At 53.1% G+C, this 24,557-nt stretch overlaps 9 protein-coding genes across 9 annotated transcripts; 4 read left to right on the top strand and 5 right to left on the bottom strand.

Moving 5' to 3' along the window:
• Positions 1-11: 11 nt before the first annotated feature.
• Positions 12-655, top strand: BDZ83DRAFT_750609 (proteasome component PUP3; the record flags this gene model as incomplete). The annotated part of the gene is made up of 2 exons (XM_060513939.1): positions 12-443; positions 512-655. The coding sequence occupies 2 exons, from the start codon at positions 12-14 to the stop codon at positions 653-655; spliced, it is 576 nt and encodes a 191-aa protein (XP_060366737.1).
• A 139-nt stretch (positions 656-794) lies between these two features.
• On the bottom strand, positions 795-4,486 carry BDZ83DRAFT_791010 (calcium-translocating P-type ATPase). The gene is made up of 4 exons (XM_060515727.1): positions 4,004-4,486; positions 3,783-3,940; positions 1,091-3,714; positions 795-1,030 (listed from the first exon to the last, which is right to left on the bottom strand). Exons 1-4 carry the CDS (start codon positions 4,119-4,121, stop codon positions 940-942), a joined length of 2,991 nt encoding a protein of 996 aa, XP_060366736.1. The 5' UTR covers positions 4,122-4,486; the 3' UTR covers positions 795-939.
• Positions 4,487-6,254: 1,768 nt separating this feature from the next.
• On the top strand, positions 6,255-9,510 carry BDZ83DRAFT_574016 (RhoGEF domain-containing protein; the record flags this gene model as incomplete). The annotated part of the gene is made up of 7 exons (XM_060504674.1): positions 6,255-7,076; positions 7,138-7,470; positions 7,518-7,718; positions 7,770-7,988; positions 8,041-8,275; positions 8,331-8,525; positions 8,606-9,510. 7 exons carry the CDS (start codon positions 6,255-6,257, stop codon positions 9,508-9,510), a joined length of 2,910 nt encoding a protein of 969 aa, XP_060366735.1.
• Positions 9,511-10,637: 1,127 nt separating this feature from the next.
• BDZ83DRAFT_718269 (shwachman-Bodian-diamond syndrome protein) lies at positions 10,638-11,278 on the top strand (the record flags this gene model as incomplete). The annotated part of the gene is made up of 3 exons (XM_060512048.1): positions 10,638-10,801; positions 11,042-11,165; positions 11,222-11,278. The coding sequence occupies 3 exons, from the start codon at positions 10,638-10,640 to the stop codon at positions 11,276-11,278; spliced, it is 345 nt and encodes a 114-aa protein (XP_060366734.1).
• Positions 11,279-13,722: 2,444 nt separating this feature from the next.
• BDZ83DRAFT_750604 (uncharacterized protein) lies at positions 13,723-14,273 on the bottom strand (the record flags this gene model as incomplete). Its single annotated transcript, XM_060513938.1, has 3 exons — positions 13,723-13,782; positions 13,839-14,155; positions 14,216-14,273. The coding sequence occupies 3 exons, from the start codon at positions 14,271-14,273 to the stop codon at positions 13,723-13,725; spliced, it is 435 nt and encodes a 144-aa protein (XP_060366733.1).
• A 1,869-nt stretch (positions 14,274-16,142) lies between these two features.
• Positions 16,143-16,474, top strand: BDZ83DRAFT_615108 (uncharacterized protein). Its single transcript, XM_060507880.1, has one exon. It carries the CDS (start codon positions 16,258-16,260, stop codon positions 16,411-16,413), a length of 156 nt encoding a protein of 51 aa, XP_060366732.1. The 5' UTR covers positions 16,143-16,257; the 3' UTR covers positions 16,414-16,474.
• A 4,874-nt stretch (positions 16,475-21,348) lies between these two features.
• Positions 21,349-22,418, bottom strand: BDZ83DRAFT_791005 (uncharacterized protein; the record flags this gene model as incomplete). The annotated part of the gene is made up of 3 exons (XM_060515726.1): positions 21,349-21,892; positions 22,018-22,243; positions 22,334-22,418. 3 exons carry the CDS (start codon positions 22,416-22,418, stop codon positions 21,529-21,531), a joined length of 675 nt encoding a protein of 224 aa, XP_060366731.1. The 3' UTR covers positions 21,349-21,528.
• Positions 22,419-22,816: 398 nt separating this feature from the next.
• Positions 22,817-23,664, bottom strand: BDZ83DRAFT_532254 (optic atrophy 3-like protein; the record flags this gene model as incomplete). Its single annotated transcript, XM_060503329.1, has 2 exons — positions 22,817-23,521; positions 23,599-23,664. Coding segments are annotated over 2 exons (771 nt in total), but the record flags the coding sequence as incomplete, so codon positions are not given.
• A 94-nt stretch (positions 23,665-23,758) lies between these two features.
• BDZ83DRAFT_249698 (uncharacterized protein) lies at positions 23,759-24,167 on the bottom strand. The gene has a single exon (XM_060501922.1). The coding sequence runs from the start codon at positions 24,082-24,084 to the stop codon at positions 23,854-23,856; it is 231 nt and encodes a 76-aa protein (XP_060366729.1). The 5' UTR covers positions 24,085-24,167; the 3' UTR covers positions 23,759-23,853.
• Between the last annotated feature and the right edge of the window lie 390 nt (positions 24,168-24,557).

The following is a 24,557-nucleotide window of genomic DNA, read 5'->3' as shown; positions in this document are numbered from 1 at the left end:
CCTGCGTTGCAATGGTCGGCAAGGACTGCGTCGCAATAGCCTGCGATCTCCGCCTCGGCCTCCAAGCCCTCACCGTCTCCAACAACTTCCCCAAAATCTTCCAGTACGGCGACGTCTTCCTCGGCCTCACCGGCCTCGCCACAGACGTCACGACCGTCGGTGACCTCTTCCGCTACAAGGTCAACATGTACCGTCTCCGCGAGGAGCGCAACATCGCCCCGACCACCTTCGCCAACCTCGTCAGCTCCTCCCTCTACGAGCGCCGCTTCGGCCCCTACTTCGTCTCCCCCGTCGTCGCCGGCCTTGACCCCAAGACGGGAAAGCCCTTCATCTGCGGCTTCGACAGCATCGGCTGCATCGACTTCGCCAAGGACTTCATCGTCTCTGGTACGGCGTCTGAACAGCTGTTCGGCATGTGCGAGAGCTTATGGGAGCCGGATCTGGTACGTGGCACATGACGAATCAATCACCTTAGGGATGCTAGCAGAAACTAACGTGGACCGTCACGCAGGGCCCTGATGAGCTCTTCGAAACCATCTCCCAGTCGCTCCTAAACGCCGTTGACCGAGATGCACTATCCGGATGGGGAGCGCACGTGTACATTATTGAGAAGGATAAGGTCACCAAGAGACTGCTCAAGGGCAGACAAGACTAATTCTCGCGGAGGAACTCGGTGTTGAGGAAGAGAAAACTTGATAGAACCGCTACAAGTGGACAGGTTCTACCTAGCTTGTACCAATAGATGGACGTGATCCACTATGAGATGGCTGCCGAAGCCTGCATGAACTAGACAAATGACCTTGATTTACATCCCTATTTGTGACTTTTATGCCTGGATGTTGGCTGCTGTGGTCTATTTACAGCTCTGTGCAATGTTGCCAGGGCTACTACTATGGTACAAGTGATCTATGGTCTAGCTTTGGGCTGGCCTCTAACCATCTAGTTCTCCTTCTTTGCCTTGGTAGACTTGATCGCCTTCTTCTGACTGAAGTACGATCTCTCAATAGCCTTGAGGACCTCATCAATGAGACTAAAAAAGAACAAAGGTCAGCAACGGTAGATGAGCGAGCGAGAATGGTAGTCAACTTACATGACGGGGGCGCTGATGTACAAGACCGCCTTCCACTCCAACCAGTTCAAGGGAAGGATGGAGAACAGGTTCTGGAGGAAAGGAGTGTAGAGCAGGGCGAAGTGAAGAGCCATCGAAAGAGTGATGGCATAGACAAGCTTCATGTTAGCCCACAGAGGCAGCGACAGCAGAGACTCGCTCGAGGACAGCGCGTTCATGGCGTTGAACATCTCGATGACGACCAGAATGGAGAGTGAGACGGTCGAGGCGGACTTGGCGGAGCTGTTGGAGAACATCTGGCAGCCAATCTCGGGGAAGTCTGCAGAGCAGCGGTGGAAACGGGAGAGATGGTAGAAGCCGATCTGAGGACCCTCGGGGTTGTACATGAACCACCAAGCATAGCCAGCGACAGTCGCAACACCAACGTAGGTACCGATGACCAGGTAGCGGAAGAACAACCAACCGCCGATGAGAGGCTCGTCACGCTTTCTGGGCTGGCGCTTCATAATGTCGTGGTCAGGGGGGTTGAACGAAAGAGCGGTGGCGGGAAGACCGTCAGTGACCAAGTTGACCCAGAGGAGCTGGACGGGGATCAAGGCCTCCGGCATACCGAGAGCGGCAGTGAGGAAGATGGAGACAACCTCACCAATGTTGGAGGAGATCAGGTAGCGGATGAACTGCTGGGTATTGTTGTAGATGGAACGACCCTCCTCAATAGCAACCTCAATGGTAGCAAAGTTGTCATCGGCGAGAACCATGTCGGCGGCGAGCTTGGAGACATCGGTGCCAGAGCCCATGGCGACACCAATATCAGCCTTCTTGAGAGCGGGAGCGTCGTTGACACCATCACCAGTCATGGCGACGACCTCTCCCTGTTGCTGGAGAAGGTCGACAAGCTTGGACTTGTGGCTGGGCTCAACGCGGGAGAAGAGAGATGCGTTTCTGGCAGCTTCGTTCGCCTCGCTGTCGCTTAAGTTCTCAAACTCTCTGCCAGTGAAACTCTTGCCCTTGAGGTCTTCATACTCGTCAAAGACACCAATCTGTCGGCAAATACTCTCAGCGGTATTGCGGTTGTCTCCGGTGATGACGATGACACGAATTCCAGCGTTCTTGCAGTGGCGGATGGAAGCCGCAACTTCCGGGCGAGGGGGATCCAGCATACCAACCAATCCGAGGAAGGTCATATTCTGCTCAATTTGGGCGTACTGTGCGGTAGACTTGGCAGACTTCAACGCGGGGTTCTCACCAATGTTGTCGACGCTGGCGAGGGCAATGACGCGGAGACCACGGTTACCGTAGTCGACAACTTCCTTGGCGATCAAATCGGCGAGCTTGCTGTTCAGGGGCTGGCGCTTTCCGTTGGCTCCAACAAGAGTGTGAGTGCAGCGTTCAAGGACAGACTCAGGGGCGCCCTTCACCAGGAGCTTCTTCTCCTGGCCGTTCTGAACAAGGACGGACATGCTCTTGCGGTCTCTGGAGAATTCGTAGGTAGACAGACGGGGGAGCTGGCTCTCATACTGAGAGCTAGCGTAGTGAAGACAGTCCTCGGGGTTGCTGTTGGAAGGCGCACACGGTCCAATTTTCTCAACAAGAACTCTCAGAGCACCCTCAGTGGGCTCACCGACGTTGGAGAAGGTACCCTTGGCCGCATCGTAGGCGAGCTTGGAGTCGTTGCACACAGCTGCGACCTCAGTCATCTGGCGAACAGTAGCAGAAGAGCGTGTAAGATCGGTAACTGTCTGGCCTCTGAGAGAGATGGAACCTTTGGGAGCAAATGTGGTGCCTTCTACATCGTGTTCAACGAGGTCTGATCCGTTTTCGCTGATGTAGACAAGCTTGCTGACACTCATCTGGTTGGTGGTGAGGGTACCGGTCTTGTCGGAGCAAATGACGCTGCAGCTTCCAAGAGTCTCAACGGACGGCAGGCTTCTGACAACGGCATTCTTTGCGGCCATCTTGCGAGTTCCAAGAGCTAAGCAGGTGGTAATGACAACGGCGAGACCTTCGGGGATAGCGGCGACACCAAGAGACACGGCAATCTTCAAGTAGTAGATGGCACCCTTGGTGAAGGATCCGTGGCTGGGGTCGCTGAAGTGAGGAATGTTGATGAGCCAGACGAGGATGCAAATGACCGTGATAACCTTTGCGAGACTGTCGCCAAAGTCGTTGAGCTTCTGCTTAAGAGGTGTGGGCTCGGAGATCTGGGCGGTGATACTCTCGTGGATATCGCCAATAGCAGTTTGAGAACCAGTCAAAACAACGACAGCCTTTGCGCGTCCAGTAACAACAGTGGTTCCGGAAAACAACATGTTGGTCTGGTCTTGCAACACAGCCTTCTCATCCTTGACAACATGATCGCAGTCCTTGCCAACACTCTCGCTCTCTCCAGTCAAGATAGCCTGGTCGACGTTGAAGCTGTTGCTCTCGATGGCGATGATACGGCAGTCGGCAGGAATGCGATCACCAATATGGACGGAGACGACATCACCAGGGACGAGCTCCTCAGCCTTGACACGGGAGACTTGGCCGTTACGGATGACGTTGGCAGAGTTGGCAGAGTACTCCTGCAGGGCGGCGATGGCTTTCTCGGCGCTGCTCTCTTGTGAGACACCGACGACGGCGTTGAGGATGAGAATGGTAAGAATCTGGAAATCGGCATGGTTAGCCGGGCAAAGTCTGGGCATTGTGGGTATTCGCATCTAAGATTACGTACCACTGCTGGGTCGACGAAGGCGCTCCAGCCTTCCTCGTTGTCGAAGAGTGCCAGAACGAAAGAAACAGCGGCAGAGCCAAGGAGGATTATGACGAGTTGGTCCTTGAATTGCTCGAGAATGAGCTCCCAGATGGGCGTCGGAGGTTCTTCGGGGATGACTGTGGACGGACTGTCAGCACGAAACTATCGTGGGTTTCGGGTCGAATCGCAAAGCTACTTACCATTCTTGCCATGCTTGGTACGCGAGGCAATGACTTGATCATCAGTAAGGCCGGTCTTGGGGTTCACTCCCAGAGTCGAGAGGACCTTTTCGGTGGGTGAGGCGAATGCGCTCTCCATCGCGAAAGCTGCGCTGCGCGCGGGACTTGTCTTGTCGAGGAACCGTCACTATCTAGCCGAGTGGCAGTGGCCGTCGGAGTCTGTTGTCGAATGGGAAAACGGTGGACGCGAAGAAACTCTTCAGATGATGTTGAAGAGAGAAAGGAACAGTCGAGATCCGAACCTTGTGAAAGAAAAGGCTAAGGATGTAAAGGAGAAAAAGAAGAAGGTGCTGGAAAAGTTGCGATCAAACAGACAGCGTATCTTATTGCCGTTGCGGTGGGGCAGGAAGCTGAAATCGTCGCCGAACTCCCACCGGGTTTCCAATACGCTCTACGTGTTCGTTCAGTGTTTGCCTAGCAGTAACAGTGCGGAACGGATAGCTGCCCCTTCTGGAACCTTTTTCTTGTCCGTCGAGGAAAGATCCTGAGCTTGTCCTTTTGGGGCTAGCGCTGGTGGGTGAGCCCCTGTAACAAGAAACAAGACTCCTAAGGTCCCAGCAATTCACCTGTGCGACCCTGGCAAACTGGCCCGTATCTGTCCAACTCGGGGACCAGCCACTGCGGCCCCGAAGCAAGAAAACGTGGGGCAGGAGCCAATTACAACCACCGTACCGAAGCCGATAATCCGGAGCGTAGGGCAGAGTGGAGGGGGAAAGGGGAGCTCTTTGACGTGAACCTGGCAGCCTAAGAGCGATACGGAGTACGTACCCGCCTAGCTGACCTGATAAGCTTACAAACTGGTGCGACTACAATGCTGACTAACCTTTGATCGGAAGTGCCTGGTGTTCCTGCGTTTCGAACCGTGCTGTGCCTTGGTGGCACTGAGTGGCGGAAGTCCTCCGTAATGACATAATCACCTACTCACGTGACTGGCTATAGGTTCCCTTTCCGATTGAGGCCTGCCGACCCCGTCTTGAGTGGACCAGCACTAGGCCGCTCCGGAGCCATTTGGGCGCTCACGCCGAGCCCGAGTCAGGGTTCAGGAACGCCGCCAACGTACGGAAAACGGCCTGCAACCATAGCATCCACATTGTCCGCATGTCTTGCGTAAGGCAGGACGAAGACGTGGGCCATGGAGACGATTGGCACCCACTTTGAAGTCTCGGGGTCTCGAGATCACGTCTCCCATGCAGTCCCGCCAAACACTCATCGTCGAGAGATATGGATAACCCGTACCGTCAAGCCACCGAGACTCGTGTGGTGGGCGGCGAGAACAAATGTCTGATCCAGTTCAATAGACGACTAAATCGCTAGACTGGCGAAGGGGTTTCTTTGTCTCCCGCTCGCTACGCCGCGCATCAAGACATGGCGCTGATGGCGCTGATGGGCCGCGGCCCGTCACCGCCATGTTGAGTTTTTCACCTTCGGACGCACCATGCTGAACCAAAGTCTGCATCGAGCTTCAGCAGGAACTCCGAACCGGCGGCAGCTTCATCTTCCGGCAGAACGTGTGCTACGATGGCATCCAATTCGCGTCCAAGACGCAAGATCCACAGATCTTGACCCGACAACGATGCACACTAGAGACGCGTTCTCTGGCCCGGCGGGCTGGCTGCATGTAGCAGCTGCATTCCTCCTGACCGGCTCGTTGGTAGATTCGCCGGGTGCGACTGTCCACCGCAGCTCCGTACCATGCCGTGACTTCTTACGAGAACCAAGCTACCGTATGTAGAGCTCAATCGTCGTCGACATGTAGAGGCCGGCATAGGAAGAACCATGAATGTTGAGTTCGACCTCCGTGGTTCGGCCGGAGTCGTCCCTTCGGCCAACAGTCCGCTTTCCTCACATATTCCATGGTGTATGTCTAAAGTGCCGTGCCTGCTCCTCCTCTCCTCCTTCCTCTGGCCCTCTTCGTCATTCGTCTTGAAAGAGCTTTCCGGCCTCGAAATCCTCCTTCCCTCCTTCGTTCTAGTGACCCACGCTGGCTTTCCTCCCGTGCCTGTACTAAGGAAACCCACGCCGACAACTGGACATCATCCTCTTCTGCCTCAACCTTCTCGAGCTTCCCACAGCTGGCAGTCCCAGCAAATTTGCATCATTCATCTCTTGGTGTTGATACCATACATCATGTTTTGAATCCTCTTGGAACCGCTATTGCTTCCTTTTTTGGTGTCTTGGAACCCAGTCTTACCTCTCTTTCTTGGACGTCGCAATGGCTTTGCCACCACCACCACCACCACCACCACCAGACTCTGCATCTCTTGGATCCTGCTCTCGCTCCAGCTCCGTCCGAATCACTCGTAAGACAGTTTGCGCCATATCGAATCCCCCATCGCCAGGGTCACAACAAGATTCCATCAAGTCTGACGAGGTTTTTGAAAATGTCGACCTTTCATCCGGTCTCGACGGTCTGCACATTAGCGGTGTTGAGGCTTGGAATACTTTGAGCAGCATGGCTGGTTTAGGATTAGAGTCCAACAACGGCGACTCCCATGACGATCTCATTCCATTCCCTCGGATATCAGTTGATGGCAGCAACGATGACGATCATGAGCTTTCGGACTCGGACACTTCTTCCAGACGAGGTCCATTTCACAAATGGATGAAAACTCTTCACCGGCGCGCCAAGCAGCGAACACAGCCCATGAATGGAGATGGTGCCCTACCTTGGAAGCTCCTGGATTCGGCTGATAGGTCAGCACTCTCTCGGAGGACTCGCCATAGGAGATCATCATCAGGTTCATCGTTCGGATTCGTCGCTGCGGTGAAAAGTGCTAGTGTCAGTCTTGCTAGCGGCAGTGCTATAACACGCCCTCGAGGCAGCAGCCGCCGCTCGCTGGTCTATTCCAAAACAGAGCGCAGCAGCAGAGGTTCTTTCACCGCGGCCAGATTTTCAGAGGACAGTTGTAATGTCGAGTGGCCAGCTCAGGTTGATCCATCGGCGACGGAACGCGCTTTGCAGCGTAGACGCATCTTGGAGGAACTCATCAGCACTGAAGAAGGTTACATTGCGGACGTCCGCTTTCTCATGAATGTACGTCGCCGATGCTGTCTAGGAAACAGTCACAGAACGTGGAGAAAGCTAACTTTGATAGGTTTACATTACGATTCTCGCTTCTCTACCCACTCTACCTCCAGGGCTCAGGTCCTCGATCAACCGCAATCTCACAGACATTGTTGAACTCCATGAAGAGCTATTGGGCGAGCTGCACCGCGCTGTACCGGACTCAGAGTACACCCAAGTGGAGATCCCGTCGTTGCCCAGAAAGCCCCCTAGCCGTGGACATCAGCGAATGAGGAGTCTCGATTCGGTACCAGAAGACGACGACAGGGCCATAAGCTGGCTTCGAGAAGTACCTGGGATGATCTCCGAAGCGCAGGTTGCCGGAGATGTGGCAAAGGTGTTCAGTAGAAAGGCAATTGCTGGAGTACACATATTGCCACGGCTGAACGTCATTGCTGACCTGTTTTGCAGATGAACCGCTTCTTTATTTACGAGGAATACGGGGCAAAGTATGAGATGATGATCAAGGATGTTGCTTCGGCTCATCGGACTATGCCGCAATGGGATACATATCAGAGAGGCATTGAGACCCTTGCTTCATCGTTGGGCTCCGCAAACAGTCATGCCGACCAGGCAAAGAAGTCACTGACTATTGGAGATCTCCTTGTCAAGGTCAGCAACGTTTATCAATCGGGATCAGACGTGGTGCTGATGGACCTTTAGCCAATCCAGCGGATCTGCAAGTATCCTCTGCTTTTTGCCGAACTATTGAAGCACACGCCTGTGGCAGACTGTCCGAATTCCCACATGGAGGTCGAAAGCGCTCTTTTGCGATTACGAGAGGCCACAGCCGAGATCAATCGAGCAACAAATGATAGACGAATGAAATCCACGCTGGAAAGAACTTGGGTTCTTCAAGACAGACTGGTTTTCCCAGAGCAAGTAAGTTAGAACCACAAAGCGCTCGTAATCTGCGATTAACAGCTTCGGCAAGAAACTTGATGCAGCATCGAAAAACCGAATCAGGTCCTTTGGCCATGTTGAGCTTTGCGGTGCACTGCATGTTTGCTGGCAAACGAAAGACGGCGCAAAAGGACAGTACATGATTTGTCTTCTCTACCACAGTGTCCTTTGTCTAGCTTCAGCCAGCAAAGTGGACCAGATCTACACTATCCAAGCATGTATCAACTTGGCCAACATCAAAATCGAGGAGACGGATAATGGGAGAGGTGTGTACCATACTCTCAGGAGTGCCCGAATAGTCCCTTTGCTCAAATTTCAAAGGTCTTCAATGCCATACAGCTCCATTCTCATGGAAACTCGGTTTTGAGTGCGATTCTCAATTATACGAGATACTCATGACTGCCTGTTCGCCTCGAGAGCAAGAAGAATGGCGAAGCCGGTTGTCGGTTGCCAGAACGGGAGAGCAAGAGCAGATCGACCCTAGTCTGTACAGCTCAATGTCTTTGAACATGAAGAGTCTTGGTACGGTGTTTAGAAAACCAGGTTTGTCTTGTTCTCCCCAATGTCCTCGGTCCAAGTTATTGACCGCTGCCCAGGCACCGTTGCCCGTCGGATATCGATTCATCGCGCCACCACAGTCGGCCCAAAATCGCCCTTGTGTCAGGTCATTCTGAAGAATACTAGTGTTATGCGAGACAATTCAGATGCCGCATCCACCACATCTATCAATCGGTCGCAATCACTGCTCACGACGAACCCTCGCATTCCAATTCTAGCACCTCCGCGAGGTGAGAGAGCTCGGCTTGAAGCGCTCATGTCTGATATCTGGAGCCGAGATATCCTTCCGTTCCCCGGTATGACTGGTAGATCTCGCTCTGAACACTTGGTTCGAAGTTCGGCTAGTACAATGATGCGGAAGCTCAGCGTTGCAAGCATTGCCAGCTCTTTTGCAAAGAGGTCAAACAGCGTTGCTAGCATGGGAAAGCTCGTCCCCGACGAGAATGTAGGAGAGAAGCAAGAAAACGCGCGTCACGGACAGGCCTCCAAGCTCTGCAGAGAGGAGAGTTCGAATGTTGAGCACGGTCTCGACGACGAAGCTGGTGAAACAACCAAGACTCGTTTGCCCAAAATCGACGACGATGTCGAGGTTATAAGCACGGTTAGCGCTCCGGCAACCCCGATGTTGAATCCGGCCAGGATTCTTGTTCATGCAGATCCAGTTGAACAACTGCGGCTGCAACACATCTACTCTGGGGACACGTATACATCGAGACCATCCATTCTGCGCACCGCGTCAGGAAATAACTTGCCGCGAGTGCGTCGAGACCAGATTACCGCCAGAAAATCACCCTGTCCTTCCGAGAAGGGTGTTTACCGGGAGCATCAATCTCGGGCGCCAAAAGGACCCAAGCTATCCCACAAGGCGTCGATGCGCTGGGGAAAGGTTGGCACATTGAACAGAGACGATTTGGTCCAGGGCATCCGAAGCTTCTTTCGATGAAGACCAACCGCAGCTTTTGGCCTTTGGTCCGCGTCAATTGATGAACTATGACAGGTTGACTGAATTGGATGCGAAAGATGGAGGTGCACATCGCTATCTTACGCCGATTGGCTATATTCATTGAAGAACTCTTGAAGAGGGGAAAAGCACCGAGCTCATGTGGAGCTATTCTTAGTTCTGATTGTTTTTGTCGTCGAGTTGACGAGAGTATAATGATACCCCTGCGTTAGATTGTTCATTACCCACCGCAATAAGTTACGCACTCTCAAAGTTACACCAGATGATGTCAGTGATGCCATCGTGAGGCTTGACTCCTGGTAATGCCTCTTTCTGCGGACGTCCGTCTCCATGTTTGGACCTTCTTGGGATAGTGGATGATGAGCTCCCGTTGTCAGCCCCACCATAGCAAGCTGTGCTGGCCAGTGAGGTGACTTACATTGATGTAAGGTACCTCGGGGCACCAAGGGCTGTTCAGTTTGCGCCGCAACGAAGGCCATGGCAAGGTACACAATAAGTGAGGTAGGTACTCCGTACCTTGTGCAAAACGCTGCCTTCCCCATCTGGATCATTCCAGCCGCAAGCTGTCGCAACGTGTAAACACCCCTTTGGCCTACTTTCCTTGGTCTGAGATTAGCGGTGACGTACTACAGTGGTGCGATGCAGGAACGCTCAGAGTTCCCGGTACCTAATGGGCGAGTTTGGCGACGTGCCTGGACCAGCTGGGCGATGCACGGAGCACATAGCTGCCCCGCTCCCTGCCTGGGCAAGCTCCCCAATGGCGGGGCAGTGATGAAAGGCAGTCGCGTGTTCCCGCACCTATGACGTACCTTCCAAATCACGAGCTTCCCAGCTCCCGCCCTCTCCTCCTAGCGTAGCTGGGGGAAGCTTTTCCCCCTCCTCAGCTTTTCCTCATATTAAAAGGCTGCGGCATACCTTGAGCTCCCTTCTGATTTCTCCTCTTCAGATTAATCAACCAAACAAAAACATCTTGAGATACCCGACGACTTTCGTCTTACACGCACATTCCTGTCAATCTACAAGACCTCCATCGAGAGTACATCACTCAATCAATCACTTACCAATACACACTACACAACCACACACCACACACCACCACAACAGTCAAAATGGTTCGCGGCGAGGCTTCCCAGACCAAGGTCCACTTCAAGGGCCAGGAGGACGACTTCATCATCTTCGTTGAGGACCCCGAGCTCTACAAGAAGTGGAAGACCGACAAGTCTGTTCCTCTGGCACACTTCGTTTCCTCATACAAGATCTTCGTCACGCACAAGTAAGTTGCAACATTGCAGTCTTCCTATCTCTCCCTTTCCAATGCCAGTCCTTCAGTTGGCTGTCGATTCGTCCTTGGCTCAATTGGATTTGACTTCTGCTACTGCAATGGCTTGGCCTATGGCGAGCGGCGGAGCGTTTGGACCTCCAATTGTTTGCTTCCAGAAACATGCCACCGACACCTACATGGCCTACCCCGCATGTCCACACGTTACGCACAGCAGCTAACCCAACGAATTAGGCAAGGTGCTCAGGGCCAGTACGATGCCGCTTCCAAGTCCACACTCGAGAACGAGTTTGGTACCAGCGTCGACGATGAGGTGATCAAGCAAATCCTTGAGAAGGGTGACACCCAGAACATCGAGGTAAGTAATACGTTGGACACACCACAAGTGCAACCCACTGACAATGATATCAACAGTTCCCCGACCGCCAGGGTCCCAAGAACGATTCCCAGGGCGGCATGGTTGCCCACTAGAGGTCTTCTAACTCACGCAGTCGCGTGAGGCTAGATGTGAGGGGTGGCATTGTCGCATCAGCGCGGCCAACACCTTACAGAAGGTTGCGGCCCAATGTGAGCCGAACCCGACGATTCCCTGGCGCTCGACGTAGCTGCGGCCAAAGGCGGGCGTTTCTGTTTTGAGGCGTTTCTGTTTGGGGTGGTGTGTGCAGTGATGGAAGCGAGGCATTACGCTCGACGGAGCGTGCCTAACAATGACAATCCGAAAGAAGATGTCTTGAAGGGGAACATTAAGCGCGTCTCTCATCAACCAATTTACATGCAACGGAGGATGATATACAAGGTGTGATAACCTTAAAAAATGTCCTTCGAGCCCGACAAGGGTTCAACATCGACGCCATGGTCAAGCATGGGGTCGATTGCATGGGTCTACTTAGCGAATAGCTGAATATGAGCACATGACTTCTCTCCAACAATTTTGTCCTCATCTACATCTGATGATTGTGATTGATTATGATGAGTGCACACCTAGGGGATGCTTGAGCCATTCCGGTGTAATGTTGAAAGCGGAGAAAATCATTGCGAGTACACGAAATGTCCGAAGATTGGGTGTTAAGTTAGTCATGCCGTCAGACCCGGAGACCGACCGGGTCAACTGGCTATAGAGCAAGCTTTCGCGATACAGTTGACCGACCGGGCGCTTGATAAAAAAAAGCTCATTCCGACGGGTTGGTCAGGCTTACTTCATGTTAATTGAGCCGCCAGGAACGGGCAAGACACCTGGTCTATATTAAGACAGTTTTAATGTATTCGAATATGTGCAAGGCTGTCAAAAAAGTGGAGACCCGAGTCGTTTGGGGGCCAGCGACGGCGGCCCCCCCGTTAGCTTGTCTACCTGCTATTCATGTTGGACCTTGCGTCGTTGGTACGTTGGCTCCTGCTGAGTTGTGAATTTTTCTTCCCCTCTCTCTCTCTCTCTCTCGTGGACTCGTGATGTGGTGCGCGCCCGTTTCTAAAGTGTTTCGGGGAGCCGCTGCGGTGCCTTGGCCCCCCCCCCCCGACCCCTGCGTAGCCGCCCCCTCCTCGCCTGTTGCTGTTGCCTCCACGCGCCTCAAACTCTGAAAGGGGTATTTTTTTCTCTTTTTTTCGTTGGTTGGGGGGGAGGGGAGGAGGGGGGGAGGACGATGTATGTGCTATGTAGGTGTGTGTGGTGTCACTGATTACATACTTTGAGGTCATCTACACACACCTTTTTTCAGGTGAGAAAGAAGGTTCGATGGAAAGCCAAATGACGAAGAAAGAAACCTTGAGGCTCCCGTGAACCATCGGTTCCCTTGGCTGCGAAGGCAAAGTGTAAGTACGAAAGAGAAGACAAGGACAGGCGCCAAGAGCCCATGAGACCATCACGGGTCAACGGCAACTCTTTTTTATCTTTTCAGTTGAATTTTTTGCTGAATTGGTCAGTCCCGAGAGGTAATCTGAGAGGGATGAACCCCATGTCATGGTATGCCATATGTCACCGGATGATAAGCTTGTTTGCCGAGATTGCCGTCACATCGTGTCAGTCGATGATGATGGGGGCGATGACGGGAAGATGGGGCACAACAGGAGTGAGGGCTCATGTCTTGGGACTCATTCTTGGGTCTGGTGATTTTTTTTTTTAATTGGAAATTTCTTGTCTTGATATTAGGTGTAGCATGGGTTGCTTCGGTCTCTATAGACCAAGGCCACGTCTCTTGACAGCGTTTTTTCTTGGGCGGCCGCTATTCCTGGCAGAATCTCTCTCTCCAGCACCCGTTCTCTCTCGCTCTCTTCTCATCCCATCCCCCGAGAACCAGAATCCCCGCATCCCGATATGTTGTTGAGCCGAGCTTCGGGATGATACAAGCCACCCTCCAGAACATGGGAGGTTGCATGCTCCAAAAGCGAGGTGCCAAGGAGCCTCCTGTCTCTGGTCCTGCGGCTGTCCCCAACTGACCCATGCCCCGGTCAACGCGCCACCCACTGTGTGTAAGTCCATGGTAAGCCGATGCGAAACAGGACGAACGACGACCGCATCCACCTACCCACACCACCACCACCACCACCACCACCACGACTGCCACGAGAAAGTATGCCCACGCTGAGATGACTTGAAGAGAAAAAGGCTGAATAAGGTTATACCGTTATCGAGCAGCCATAGTCGAGTGTTGAGGAAGAATCATATAACCCTTTGTCGTCAGGAATAACGCCGATGCTGGATGCCGTGATATCGATTGGGATCGTTATAAACATGAAAGGAAAAAGTAGTAAACAAGTTGTCATGATAGCTCAGGGAAACAATGATGAGGTTTCGTCGATTCTCCCGAGTTTGCTTGGACTTGCTCGCCTTGGGGTATACGGGAGTCTCTCTGACAGGTAGATGAATGTACCGTGCGAGGTCGAGACGATTGTAACCGTGGCGAAGAAGAGGCGAGTGCAGTCTATACGCGAGAGCCATTGCGGCCTCTTTGAGGAAGGGTCCAGGGCTTGGCGCAAATAATCTGGATACGAAAGTCAGTAAAAGGTATAATGAGGTATAGAATTCATGCAAGCGTACCTCTCCTTCGCTGTAAGCCCAAAAGTAAACAACCAACCCAACAATGTAGTAGAGAGCAGAGTTGGTGCCCTGGTAGATAAGGGCGGCGGCGAGGGTGGTGAGAGGGAGGATGATGAGGCGGAACTCGAGACTGCGGTGGATTGCCGAGCCGGCGATGAATCCCAAAGGCCACTCCAGGGCCACCATGAACAGCGCCATGAGGAGATTGATAATTTGTAACACCGGCACGGGCTTGACAGCTGGGTCCAGCGTTTTGGTCAAGAAGTCCCAGAAGATCTTGGGCCAGAAGAAGCCCTCGAGAGCAGCGGCAAACTGGTCTGTTCGCAAAAGGTTAGTATTGAAGGTGCTTTGGCCCTCATGAGAGAGGTTCAACTTACAAGCTGCCGCGCTCATAACGATGAGCCGAGCCCAATGGTTCTTAATAAGACGACCCATCTTTTTCGATTAAATAATGTTGTTGTTGACTTTTCGTGGAGCCTTCTTTTCCTCTCTCTTTGTGATTGCTCAGTTGTATTGTGAAATCTTTGATCCCTCTTTTTGCCTGTTGCGTTGGTGACCTGTATTGCGACCCTGCTGTGTCCGTCCTCTTTTCCCAAATAAACCCGTTGAACCAGTGAATGAAAGGAACGAAGGAAGCGGTCGTCGAGATCGGAGCCCTCTCGTGGAATAAAACGGGTAGTGGTGTAAAAGGCGACTAGGTCGAAAGGCAAACCGTGCAACGGCGAAAGGAAAGGAATAGGTACCGGACCTGCGGGTTGAAGAAAGAAGTGAAGGCGTTCGAACCGAAGAGTGTCGATATTAAAAGAAGGATATCGACAGGCAAGTGCGCAGCGCTGGCGAGGAAAGAAGAGAAGGTCAAGAGGAAGGACCAGAAGTGTCAACCGATCAATGAGGCGGGGGAGGACGACAGATCTATATTGAGACGAGAGAGTCGGGATGGATGAGACGACTTGGACTGAAGGTGGCAGACCCAGACCAGGGTGTGCGGATGCTGGTGTGTGCCTGGCTGTGTGAGAGGTGGAGGACGATGTGGGCTTGGTCCAGCCCAGTGGGCAAGACGCCGAGCCGCACAGAAAGGCAGGTTGAGGCTTGTATCAGAATGGGCCCCGGGCTAGCTTGCTGGGCAGGGTATCAGTGTCGGGTGTTTCTGGCTCGATGCTGGAGCGAGTTCTCTAGAGAGCCAGGTACGGGCAATCTGATCTATGATGACAGCGGGCATCCGAGCGGCATTGAGACGTTTCTTGTTGCGCGAGGGGTCTTGGTTCTGCTATAGACCAGCCAGCAGAACTAAGAGGCGAAGCCAGGGGTCAGGTTGGCGTTGACGATGATGTTGGTGGTGGTGTTGGTGGAGGTAGTGGTGGTCAGTGTTGCAGAAAATGTGGACAGTGGTGACGGCGTGATGTGTGATGTTCGTGGACCAGGATATCGTAGGATCTGAAGGCTAAAGCTCTTTGCGTTGAGGCTCTGTGGGATATATTCTCCTAGTGCCGGGAGACCGTGGTGAGGTACGGGGTATGAGGCAGTAGTCGGGATGGTGAAGCGTTGTGGTGGAGTCTTTGCTACGTGATGTTCGTCAGGGATCTGTGCTCTATCGCCCCCGTCGCATGAAGGCTGTTTGATGATCAGACAGGACGGCTGTCAGGGACACTGGTGAAGCAAGGAGGTGGAAGAGGGACAGAAACGACGGCTGGTCGCACACGCGAAAGATGGAGGTAGACGAGTTTTAAGAAACACCAGCTTTTGGGAGTCTGGTCGGATAAGAAAACCGGGGTAAGTGATCTGGTCGGCTCATCTAGGCGGGATTGGATGCAAGAAAGAAGTGCAGTGCAGAAAGCGGCGCAGAAAGCGGCATCATACGTCCGTCTGGCATGGCAGCGTTACGGCGCTACCATACCCGCCCGAACCAGCCACGGCCATGGCCGGCCATGGAATCTCAGTCGAGAACCAGTTGAAAGTGGTCACACAGGTATTGGAGAAGGGCGACTAGACACTAAAGGTAGCTCAGCCAGGGCCCCCAGGGAGGTTGAAGCCGTCACTTGACTGCATGATGGGGGATATGCTTGGGTGAAGGATGTAGGCGAGCGGGTACGGATGCAATGTTGCCCGGGATGGGTACGCGAGGCCAGGCGACGGTGAGAGAGTTGAGGGACATTGTTTCCTGCAAGCAATATAGGTAGTGGAGGACGTGGCGAGGCGCGGGGCTAGGCGACTTGAGGATCGGTGTGCGTGAATGGCTCGAACAAGTAATGAGAGAATATCTGTGAGGTATGAACTATGGAAATTTTGGTGTGCAATACTGACCGAGTTGACGAGGTCGGAGGGGCCTGGGAAAGGGTCGAGTGACAGAGGTGGTTAACACATCGACGTGATTGGACCCGTAAGCACAAGTCGTGGGCGGTTAGAGAATGAGCTCGGGCCAATGAGACCCCTTGCCACTTCTCTCCTGGCAGGCGGAGAGTGGAGCGCACCTGCCAAGGGACCAGGGGTGAGACTGGGGCCGTCTGGTGTGCCGTCAGATCATCGCATCCCTCCTCAGTACTTGGGACCAGAAGGAAGGGACGAGATGGCTACCTAAATTCTCGCTTGGAGAGCACCGCGAAATCAGGTATCTTTCCTGTCTTTTCTGCCATCCCAGCTCTGCCCTCGTAGGTATCGCCTCATGAGCCCTCCTCCTGGTCAGCCACCTCACGCACAGAACATGGACAGCAGAGCGCACTTTACCTCAACTCAGCAGAGGGGGGAGCATTTGCCTTACCTACCTACACTGCAGCAGGCTATCTGCCGTTGTAGCAGCGAGCAATTGCCCTGTAAGACCCCAGCCTCCAGCAAACTCATGTGCCACTTTGGGAGGAGACGTCGATGATTTACGGGCCAGCGGTCGATTTAATTAATCTAGCTTCAGCCATTTCAGCAAATGAGAATGCAGAGAAATCTACGATAGGCAAGTCGAGCGGGAGGATAAACAGGCCAAAAGAAACAATACCCGCCATTGCCTGTTTCCGAGCTGTTCTTGCCTTATGTCTTGGTAGTGGTACAGCAGCAGGAAGGTGAGCATCTAAGAAAAGCATCGCGGTCCGAATGATCGTGGTCTCTTCCTTCCTGGTCGGGCTTGTCAGGTTCTTACACGGGCAGAGTAAAGAACCTGATGTGCTTAGGTAAGAGGTAAAGGGTACGTCTCTCTACACCCTCTTCGCTTCGTCCGCCCTCGCCTGTCGCACAAACTCTTTTGATCTTCCAGATGGCGTCGAAAGCGTAACGGAGATCGCGCACCCACTCGACTCGACGAGACGAGACGACACAGCCCAGGCCACCCCGAACTTCAGACCACAAGAAGATTTTTCCCATTGCGCCAACTGCCCATTCCATCTAGAGATTCCCAGCTCCCACGCTGAGTTCATGCCATCTGATCCTCTGCAAAACTCTGAGACGGCTGATCAAAACCGCCTCAGACACACGCAAGTTCCAGAATGGCTGTGCTGAGGCACAGCTGGTTTGAGAAGATGGGACGGCTGCTCGTTGCCCGGTCGCAGTCACCGTCTCGTCCGACACCCAACCCTGTCCTCCACAACCACCCCTGTCCACCTTTGGACCGCAACGCAACCATGGACAACAGACCCCGGTCCCGTTGCCCCTCAAGAAAGTCCCTTTCTGGCTGGAGGTTGGCAAAAGCTGGGCATGCCACATGGGAAATATTGACAAGGATCGGACTTTTCTTTTTTTTTCTCTCTTGTCTCCCCCTGCTCGTCTGCACTGGGGGTCCGTCGCATACTCCACAGCGGGCACGCTCTTCACCGTTGTCCAAAGTTCCAAACCCACGATGACGGTGACTAGTGTACGGCACAGCAGCTGATGGAGAATCATCAATCGACAATCCGACGACTGCAGCTTCCATGACTTCTTTCGCCGACCGACCGACATGCCATATGGTATACATGATTCCAGAGCCCCGCTGCCATTTTCAGAAGGACTGATTGCTACACCGAGCGAAGCCTTGATCGGGCTGCAAATTGACGGCGCGGAAGACGACCAAGGAAAGACGGTGGTGTTGTCTTTTCCAGCAAACCTTCAAATCGCATGAACGCCTGCCTCCTCAACGCCTCCCGTCTCACGGAGCAGGCCCCTGCTCAGTCGAGTCGACGTCTTCTTGACCCGATCAACAGACGACTCGAAGCCTTGAGGATGAACGCTGCACTCCAGACCGAGAACAGACCACACTAGGGACTGTGACGTTGCCATCAGAAGCTGTCAAGCAACCCCTGTCGATAGAACCTTAAAGCCGTGAAGGAGAAGGGCACAAGCTTGCGGTCTGGGAGGCGGCTTTGCTCCCGCTACCAATGATGCTCAAGTCTGGGCGTCTTGCTGGCTTACCCCGTCATCGGTGCAACAAGACCGAGCGTCTCTGACTCTTCAGATGATTCTTTTGGGATGTAAAGCCGTTGTTCTCAAAGCGCCGAGATAAAGCTGGCACGTTGGCTGGCATCGTCAGCTTTCTGCGGCAAGTGTCCGAGGGTCGATGGTGACAGCTCCGATCGACCGCTCGAGACACTAAAGCTTTGGCATGGAGGGCTCTTGGGGCCATTTTGCAAGCGGCTCTCCTTCCCCTCACCTTAGCCATTCGCAGTTGCAGTGCGTGCAGCGTGCCACGGTATCAGCCTCTCGCCGCCAGTCCTGCACCAGAGGAATCCTCGGTATCAACGGTCTTGGCGTGGGCAACGAATCCTTTTGTGTGTCACCTACGTCTCTAGAGACGCATGCGCGGACGTGGTTTTGGGTCGAGCACGGTGGACTGCATGCTGCGTGCTCTCCGATAATAGCAACTTGCTATTATACTCTTTACTTCCCTGATTCAGCGTCGTAACTGCTGGGTTTTGACGATTCGATAGTTTAATTCTATAGCTAAGAGAACCCCGGCAGGATGGCGAGGAAAAGTGCTCATATCGAGGTCGCTTCGGCAGACAAGTGGCTGGCCTGCAGGGTCTTATTTGAGTCTTGGTCAACGTCGAATGTGCAAATGTGCAATCTCTCTCACCGATGCGAGTTGCAGCACATCCCGCTCATCCGCTCCGCTGCATCAAATGCAGTTCTGTCCGATCAAGACTAAAAATAAAAGTATTACCGAGGACAGAGGAGGGGAGAAACCCGCCGCTAACAATGAGGTGTGTTCAACTCTATTTAAGAGGGCGGTTCAGCGCCGCGGCTCATTGGCTCCCCTCGCAGGAACCCACATGGGCCCGACCCACCATCTGTAACGGCCTGACCAACCAGCAGAGCTGTTGCTTCCGATTGTAGGAGGAGTCGTCACTTGTGCTACTGCAACCGCCGGGCATCAATCACAGCATTATTGATTTCGCTTCACACTCTCACGACTGGATGCCGGAGGCTGGATCGTTGATTTGAACAATTGAACCCTACAAAGGCGGTCAATTGGCTCAATTCGACAATCCCACTTTACATGCACACATAGCTCACCGATATCCGAGCCAGAAATAGATACTCCATGAGCAGATTGTCCTGGCAGCATGGCACCACGGCAATGGCTGGCGAGATCTGTTCATGCCATGCAACCTAACGCCAGTTCCCCGCGCCGGATCAACTCGACCGAGGGCTGCTTACACCGAAGTTGGCAGGCAAGATTCTACGCGTAGTCTAATTCTTGAATGCGAGAACGAAGCAAAGAGATGCCCCTCCGTCAGCTCGCACATTGTCTGTCTCTTATTATTCTTAGCAATACTGATAAGCCAAAGCTTGTGCTCATCACGCGTGCAGAGTTCAACAAACAGATAAGCATATCTCTCCAGTATCCGATCCGAGCTAAGCGTCTTTTTCGACAAGCTTTGGAGCAATATCACGGCCAGTATAGCGCAATACGGGTGTAATAACGGCTACAATATGGCTGCAATACGGAAGCAATAGGGGATTGCCCGCCCCATCGCCCTTGGTCCGGACCACTTCAGGGCTCCCCTGCCGGCCCATCCGGTCACAAACCGACGACTGCTTTTGCTTCTTGCATGTGGTTTTGGTTGTGGTGGTGATGGTCTCTGCACAGTCTGCAGGGCACGAGTCGGTCATCGGGTGATGAGTGCCGTGCTGAAGTCATCATAACGTGTGTTCTTGTGTCAGTCCGCCCACCACAGCGTCCCTCCAAAGTCTACCCCCATTCCTCAGGGTACCAGACCCTTGGAGGAACGGGGTAACTCCCCATCGACGTCTCTGCAATTCTGTACACAATATTGCAGCAAAAGACAGAGCGCAAGACAAGTGAGAGAGAGAGAGATAGGTGGGGCCTAAAATACTTCTAGAGCCTTTTTTTTTCTCTTCTCCAACAGCGTCAAAAGTGATGCGAGATCGACGACGCTCCCAAGAAGGCAGAACAATCAATAAACAACCGAAAAAAGAAAATGAAACAACTAGACTCACAGTCCTCACGAGTCGAGAGTAGAGAATATCTGAAAGAAATAATAAGTGCGTGCTTCAACACGAGAAGTGCACATCAATCAAGAGCCAAGACCGGATAGGCTTCATGATGCAACTCCCCTCTCTCGACGTTTGACAGCCCCCGATCGATCGCCTCTCTGATCAAACATCGCGCTCCGCTAGAGCCTAGAATGCTAGATTCATCTCCTCTGACTCTCAGCTCTCTAGTCCTCTGATATTCGTTGGATGAAATGATAAGAAGAAAAAAATCGACAAGGGCCCCCATAATGGGTTTCCCTGATCAGCACGGCTATTCAGCACAGCCGGGAAAGGAGGGGGAACTTGGAAGGGGAAGACCCAAGCACACACCACGACATCAAATGCTTCACAATTCCCTTCCCTTGCCTTGCCATGCACACCCATTCACTGGTCCTGGATCCATCACACGCAACATGCCACGCACCTAGAACAAACACATCATCCGTCTTAGCCGTCCATAGAAAACCAAGAAAAGCGCAGAGCCCCTCCGCTCGTTGTTGTCCACGCACGGATCCTAGGAAGGGATAGTAATTTTTTTCCCATCCCGTCTTTTTCTTGGTGAGACGAAGAGGCGTCGGTGGAGTTCCAAACGTCTCTTACCCGCGGTTGTCAACTTGTCAGTGTCAACTGGTCTTTTCTGAAGCATGAACGACTGTCAACTGGCCCGGTCCCCATGTGGGAAAGGTAGCGTTCCCTCCTTCCCATCCTTCCGGGCCTAACACTCTCTCGAGCTGTGTCTTTCCCGTGTGCATTGTTGGTTCGGTGGCTTGTCACAGCCGTCAGAGCCTTGTCTTTGGTCCAAGCCGCCTCTCACCACAGGTTGAGCGGTTATGACATCCATGATCCAGATCCATCGTCTCTTGACGCTCAACTACCGGCCCCCCTTTGCTTTGTTGACTCGTCTCATGTCTACCCTTGGTGATGCACACGGAACACAGCCTCCCCGAGTCCCCTTTCTCCAGTCACCATTTCCCCCTTATCACGATCTTTACCAAGCTGAGCCCCAAAAGAAGTGCCCCAGGGTACTGGTATTCCTCATATCTAGAGTAGTATACACACGTCAAGTGACACCAGACACCGGATATCGATCTGCCATCCGAAGAGCGAAGAAAGCCCACCGTCGCACCATGATCATCTCGTATCCACCCGTCAACGGCATCAGGAAAGTCTAAAACGGCCAACCCTGCTTTCTGAACCCCCAATTCCTCTCCCTGCCCCCCGAGCTCACGGCCAACACTCAAGTGAGAGCCAGCCTCTCCAGCGCGAGGAACCCTAGAATGGCCTTGCCGTCCTTCGGGCCCAATACATCCAAGATTCGCGTCTTGCCCTCCTCTGTGTCGGCGAGGGCGGCAATCTCGCGCGGGTACTGGCCTAATTCGCTGAGGAGGTTGGCGCCGTGTTCCGAGAGGGGTTCATTGTCGCCGGCCATGTACAGGAGTAGGTCGGCAGAAGTGGGTTGAGCGGGAGAGAGGGACGAGGAAGAGTGAATGGCGGGCTGCATTGCGGCGAGCATCTCTCGGAAGCCTGCGAGCATGGAAGGGAGCTCCGTGTATGACGTTAGAGGTAGTGCAAGTAGGGGCGGATCAAGCTTCTCCAGGAGGCTTTGATGCGGAATTGTTGTTAGCTTTTTCCCGCAATACTGCAAAGGATGCCATAATGAACAGGTGCTGTCACACCTGTTCATGCGTGTGCGTCGGATAACAGTTTGCTCCGACCTAAAACTTACTCAATCTTGAACTCCATGAAAGCCTGTGTCGCATCAACTTGCTCGGTGCCTTCACTGATGAGGAAGATGATGGCAATGTTGCAGCCTCCGTCGAGGCTATCGAGGCGCTCTAGGCGCTGCGCGGTGGCTGGTTGGCCAACGTTCTTTGGCGAGAGGAGGATGATGCGGTAGACCTGGTCTTGGGAGATGGGGAAGGCGATGTCGTGTGTGTCCAGTCTGCGTTCTTCTTGTTCAAGTTTCCTGTTAGTGAATGAAAGCGTGGAAAGAAAAGGAAAGGCATGACATCCATCTTGACTCTCCTTGCATTTTTGCGTACCTTGGAAGGGTTGTGTGTTGCTTATTAGGAGAGGGATCACGGGTGCCCATTCAGGACGCTGGCGGAGGGAGGAACAGAAGAACATGGTGCAGTTGTAGACCTTCTGTGTGTAAAATAGTTTGGACTGTCATTTAAATGTTTTTGGAACGTTACTCGGCGTCTTTCTATGTGAGGTGAGTCAAGTCTGTGATTCAGACATGGCAAGAGCTACCTGACTACTCTTGCCAACTTTTTCTTCTATCCTTTTCCGAGAGTGAGGTGGTCCTTCTAAACTCCTCGCTAGTTTGAGCTACACCTGCCCGTGTAATATTGGTACAGCACAGGGACAAATGTCGCCGGCTAGATGGTATCATGGTGAAATTGTACAAAAGCCTCGCTCCTCCACGTCTCCTGTCTTCTTCTCGCTGCTCAACGAGACACAAACTCCTACACCGCCGACGCAGTTGGCGTCTGCGTCTCCTGCGTCTCAGTCGACGCCGGCAACAATTGCAGACTCGGCAAAAGAGGCTTCTTGGTCTTGGGATCTCTCAGCTCCTTGAGGGCGGCCTCAAGTGCCTGATACCTCTTGGTCCGCTGCTCTTCCTTTTGCGAGAGCGCTTCCTCGCGGCGTGTGAGCTCCTCAAGTTTGGCGTCGAGAGCCTTTATGCGCTCCGCGTTCTGGTCAGGTTTTTGGGATGCCTTCCAGTACTCGTACAGGATGATGGCGCTCGCGACACCGAGGATAAAGGTATCGCCGATAACGTCGGCGAAGAGGTCAACGGCCTTGGCCTCGGGGAGGGAGCGGAACTTTCGTCGCCAGACACTCTTGAATCTGGGGCGTTCTTTTGTCGAGCTAGTGCCACTGCTACTACCGGTGCTGCTGCTGCTGGTACTGCTGGTGCCGGAGGCAGAGGAGGATGACGAGGTTGGAGTCGCGGAGGCTGATATAGAGTCTGAGGCTTTGGAATTTGCAAGAGCAGCATTCTCAGCTGCGAGCTTGGCCTTCAGCGCTTTGGCTTCCTCCTTTTCGACCTGTTCTTTCGTCTTGACGGTCGCCGCCTCGGCCTTTTCTTTTGCGCGTTGTTCGGCATCTGGATTGCGTAAAAGGGCTACCGATAGGCGCATATTGAGCTGGTGTATGTGTTGGCCATAGCGTGCGGCGAAGGCGCGGAACTTGGGGTGATCATGTGCTTGAGCTTTGATTTGGTTCTGTTCGCGATGTCAAGATTAGCTTCAGCTACAGTGTTTGGGAGCACCAAGTAGAGGGTAGGAGACTTCCAACTTACGGCACCATATTTGGAAATGTGCCGCACGAAGAGTGCAGCGAGCTTGAAGAGAGGTAATGGCACCATGGTGGGGTTATGGTCGAGGGTCGAATGAGTGACGGAAGGGTTGGACGGGAGGGAGCTCCGAGAGCTCCGTACAACTATGCTTGGCCTCGTCTTGGCGGTCTGTTTTTCCAGTCAATTGAAGCATTCAATGGACAATTGAAGGCGAAAAAAGATGCAAGAGCTATTGAAGATGTTGGATGATTCCAAATATCAACACGCTTGGTGATCCGAGTTTATCGGAGTAATTCTAGGCAGCTGACGTTGATGTTCGATATTTGGAGGCTGCTGGAGGGGCGTCCCGGGGGAATAAGTCGGAGGGCGCTGATTTGATATTCCGCTTGTTTCCACCTTCGGAGCCGACAGGTCTATTTGACCCCGGCCAACTGGAGTGTTAGTCCCCAGCTTTTGAGTCTGAGCAGGGCTGTCTGGAAGCCTGTTCATATAGCCAAGCTGGGGTTGAAACAGTAGCTTACTCTTGAGTGATGAGAAATAAAGTCACGAAAATTGAGCGATATAGACGAAGACATTTGGAACATGTACTAGGTGGCAAGCATGTCGAGGTCGCAAATGGAAGATAACATGTTCTGTGGTGATGGTCCAATGCTGCTTACCTAAGGCATTTGTTCAGCTTGATTGAGGTGCCAAAAAAGAGGTTCGTTGTGGAGTAACATGGGCCAGTCTTAGTTGTTCCCCACAGCGCTTTCAGTTCGTAGTTCCCCAGGCAACGGCGCGAAGCGAAGGTCAACAGCGCCGGTACACACCAACCTGGTCCATCACTCCACCTCCTACCAAAAGTTTACCGTTCGTCTCAACGGCACATCATCCCGACAACTCTCGACATTCAGAGGTGGTAAGTATTCTGCGACGTTCTCGTCTCGTCAGCAGTCGTGAGTTCACCGTCGGCTCTTGTATTG

This window comes from Colletotrichum acutatum, assembly GCF_030867785.1.
Source record: "Colletotrichum acutatum strain CBS 112980 chromosome Unknown BDZ83scaffold_30, whole genome shotgun sequence".
In the NCBI taxonomy this organism is placed as follows: Eukaryota; Fungi; Ascomycota; class Sordariomycetes; order Glomerellales; family Glomerellaceae; genus Colletotrichum; species Colletotrichum acutatum.
The sequence above is the reverse complement of the archived record's forward strand: the minus strand, read 5'-3'. Positions and strand labels throughout refer to the sequence as shown.

Bases quoted from the DNA above. Each gene is read 5' to 3' on its own strand.
- BDZ83DRAFT_615108 (XM_060507880.1), top strand. From the start codon at position 16,258: ATGAGACCCCTTGCCACTTCTCTCCTGGCAGGCGGAGAGTGGAGCGCA.
- BDZ83DRAFT_249698 (XM_060501922.1), bottom strand. From the start codon at position 24,084: ATGAACAGGCTTCCAGACAGCCCTGCTCAGACTCAAAAGCTGGGGACT.
- BDZ83DRAFT_791010 (XM_060515727.1), bottom strand. From the start codon at position 4,121: ATGGAGAGCGCATTCGCCTCACCCACCGAAAAGGTCCTCTCGACTCTG. The intron at 3,941-4,003 runs GTAAGTAGCTTT...GTCCGTCCACAG, and splicing joins TACCAAGCATGGCAAGAATG to TCATCCCCGAAGAACCTCCG. The intron at 1,031-1,090 runs GTAAGTTGACTA...GTTCTTTTTTAG, and splicing joins TACATCAGCGCCCCCGTCAT to TCTCATTGATGAGGTCCTCA.